Source organism: Chrysochloris asiatica, unplaced genomic scaffold, assembly GCF_000296735.1.
Source record: "Chrysochloris asiatica unplaced genomic scaffold, ChrAsi1.0 scaffold00015, whole genome shotgun sequence".
Lineage (NCBI taxonomy): Eukaryota > Metazoa > Chordata > Mammalia > Afrosoricida > Chrysochloridae > Chrysochloris > Chrysochloris asiatica.
Window position 1 is genome coordinate 31,209,761 of NW_006408533.1, and position 2,967 is coordinate 31,212,727.

At 40.7% G+C, this 2,967-nt stretch overlaps 1 protein-coding gene across 1 annotated transcript in view; it reads right to left on the bottom strand.

Annotated features, from left to right (window-relative positions):
- EPG5 (ectopic P-granules autophagy protein 5 homolog (C. elegans)) overlaps positions 1-2,967 on the bottom strand; it is a 115,603-nt gene that overhangs the window by 42,310 nt on the left and 70,326 nt on the right. Inside the window, exon 26 of the mRNA XM_006835102.1 lies at positions 341-512. Within this exon, the coding sequence (XP_006835165.1) occupies positions 341-512 (172 nt within the window). The remainder of the gene's footprint in view (positions 1-340; positions 513-2,967) is intronic.

Consider the following 2,967-nt stretch of genomic DNA (forward strand, 5'->3'; position numbering starts at 1 on the left):
TAGCCTTGCAGAGTATACCCTTTGGTTGGTTGATGATGCATGGAGGGGACTGTAACCACGACGGCAATGAAATGATATACGATAAGATGAATGTAAGCTAATGTTCTCCCATGTAAACTATCACATAATTCAAAATAAAACATTGAAAAAAAAAAAGCCCATGAGAATACCACATACTTTCTATGTGGAAGTTAAAGACTTATCACAACCCAGTTAACCAAAGGAAGAGTCTGGACCAGTCTGGTCTAATGGTCCTAATGAGGCAGCCATTCTATCCATGAAATCATCAAGGTTGTTAAAGCAGTTAAGCATTTAGAAGGCATGATCTTTGGGGTCTTACCTGGCCTGCTGTTGCAGTAGATTCAGGTCCACGTACACAAGCTGGGTGGTCTCCTTCTGACTCAGTAGGGTGGCTGAGGAAATCACTGGTACAGGAGGTCTCATTGGGTCCAGAACAAGGGGAGGATGGGGAGCCTCATGTTTCCGTAAGTTACCCAAAACCCTTTCTTTAGCTGAAAGATAGTCAAGTCAGATGGACTGAGAAATGGGCAATAGTGGGTAATAACATTCTAGTAAGCACAAAGCCCTGGTTTGTGATGTTGTTATCATGAATGAAGAATATTGGTGAGCTACAGAAAAGCTACTTAAAACACAAGAGACCCACATGGATAAAAACATTCTGTTTTTTCTCGGGCATATTTACAGGGTTAATAATTTTCTATTGGGAGCTAGAAGCTTGGGAGTGTGTGGTATAATTTAAGACAATCCCTACCCTTAAAATGTTTACCATCTAATGACAGTTAAAGAGCTAAAGTTCATGATCTTAAATGACTGCACTAAATTGCTTTGCATGACATGCTAAGATACTGGAATCAAAGTGCTCCCGAGAACCGCTGTCAGCAAGCTTATATAAGATGGCAGCTGTCATCCAGGTGATGACTGCAAGACTGAGCTCTGAGGGGAGGCAGCCCAGGTAAGAGTATAATGCAATCATCTGAACAAACTTTAGAGGACTAGAAGTTAAAGGAGTGGGTATTACAGAACACAGGTGAGTGAAAAATCTACTTCAGGAGAGCTAAAATGAATGAAGACAGAGGTGTAAACCCTACAGCACTTACACAGTCAGATAGAAACTCAGGCAGCCACTCACTCACTCATGAACTACACAAATGATGTATAGAGTCCAAATAAGCTGGTGAGCATCAGAGCAACATAAGAAGTCGAGCAACGGGAAACAAAGGTGAAACTGGTCCATGAAATTTTGTACAAGACTGCACAAGGTCTTGCACTGGTCAATCCAATCAAATGCTTTTTTGTGTTTTTTAAAATTTCTTTACCTACTTCAGAGCTGAACAGAATATAGTTAAATAAATTCCTATTGTCCCTCCCTCTCTCCTTCCCACACTACACACATACCACACAGCAAGAGGAGATGAAAGAAAATAAAGAGAAATGCTGCCATATAACCAATTCTTTTCAACAGTGGAATAGCAGAAGGAGAGGTCAAGGGCATTCCAAGTCAATAAGTCAACAAACGCTGAAAGGACTACTATGAGCTTCTGATTTCATTCCAGATATAGCATCCAATTTTCTATTCTTGCTGAGAAAAATTAATAGAAACTTACTGTCATACGGAGACCTGCATTGTTTGCACCCCAAACAGATGGCACTGAACATTCCAGCCAGGACAAGTACAGCACTGTCCCTCCCAGCTAGTGTTTTTCCACTGAAAGCACCATACTTTGAACAAGATGGGCCAAGACTGGCAAGTCAGGATGACTGGATAAGACTCCTGACCATGTTTTAGTGTCTTCCAAGCAGCATTACAGGACAAAACTCTAGAGGGAAACTGGGGTCTCTTGTTTTTCCTTTTAAACTTTTTTATTGTGAGTTGAGTGAAGGTTTACAGATCCTCAGTTTTACATTCAACAAACCATACACTTTGCTTCACTGCATGGTTGCAATCCCCTCCATATATGGGGTCTTTTCTTCAAGCCCAATATAAAAATCAAGAATTGTCCTTTAAATGCTGAAGATAAAACTTTTTACTTAAAGCCTATTTAACTGTTACACCACTCTGAACCAATAGTGACCAAAGTTCTGCAGCCCATGAAACAAATTAAATTCAATAAAAAGAACTTGGGATCAAGTGTATAATACCTGGGAAGTATAGGTTAAATTTTCCTACAATCACAACCCCAACTTCAATTGTTTGCATGCAGTCCAACCTGCTATCATCTGAGAAAAATGTGAAGCTGATTATTTAAAATTGCAGATCTCAATTTTGTTCAGAATTAAAACAGGTATGATCACTAGAAACAAGAACAAGAAAATTAAGTTCCTGATCAAGCATAGGCTTTCTGGAGACAGGCAGCCCTACACAGGCAAGTTAACTTCTGACCACCTACCCTAGCCCTTATCATTGTCTGAACAGGGAACAGCCTTCACAGGGTTATTGTAAAGACGGAGCTCATGCCTATAAAGTGCTGGGCCAATGCCTACAACAAGTTGAGGGCCTCATAAACCACTAGTGTTATTGTTGTTAAGTGCCATCGAGTCAGTTCCAACTCATAGTGACTTGTATAGGGTTTCTGAGGAGAGACTGGTGAGCTTGACTCTCCGACCTTGTGGTTCAAAGTGATTTTGCAGTCCAGCACATTAACCCACAGCGCCACCCCAGGACTCCAACCACTCCAGAGAAAACCTTGAGCCGACAGGACAGGGTTAGGGCAATGAGAAAGCACTCCAAACAGGATGACATGGACAGAGACGCACTCAACAGTTTCCATGTCTAGCAAGATGTTGATTTCTTCTTCTCACTTAACAAGCTTTCAGGTATGGAAAATGCAAATCTATGGAGATGGTTTGTGGTCAGCTATTATTTCCCTTTTTATACCTCCCAATATTGCTTTTTTTGTTTTTCCAGTGAGCACAGAAAACTTTTATAATCAGAAAAAAATGTGTGTG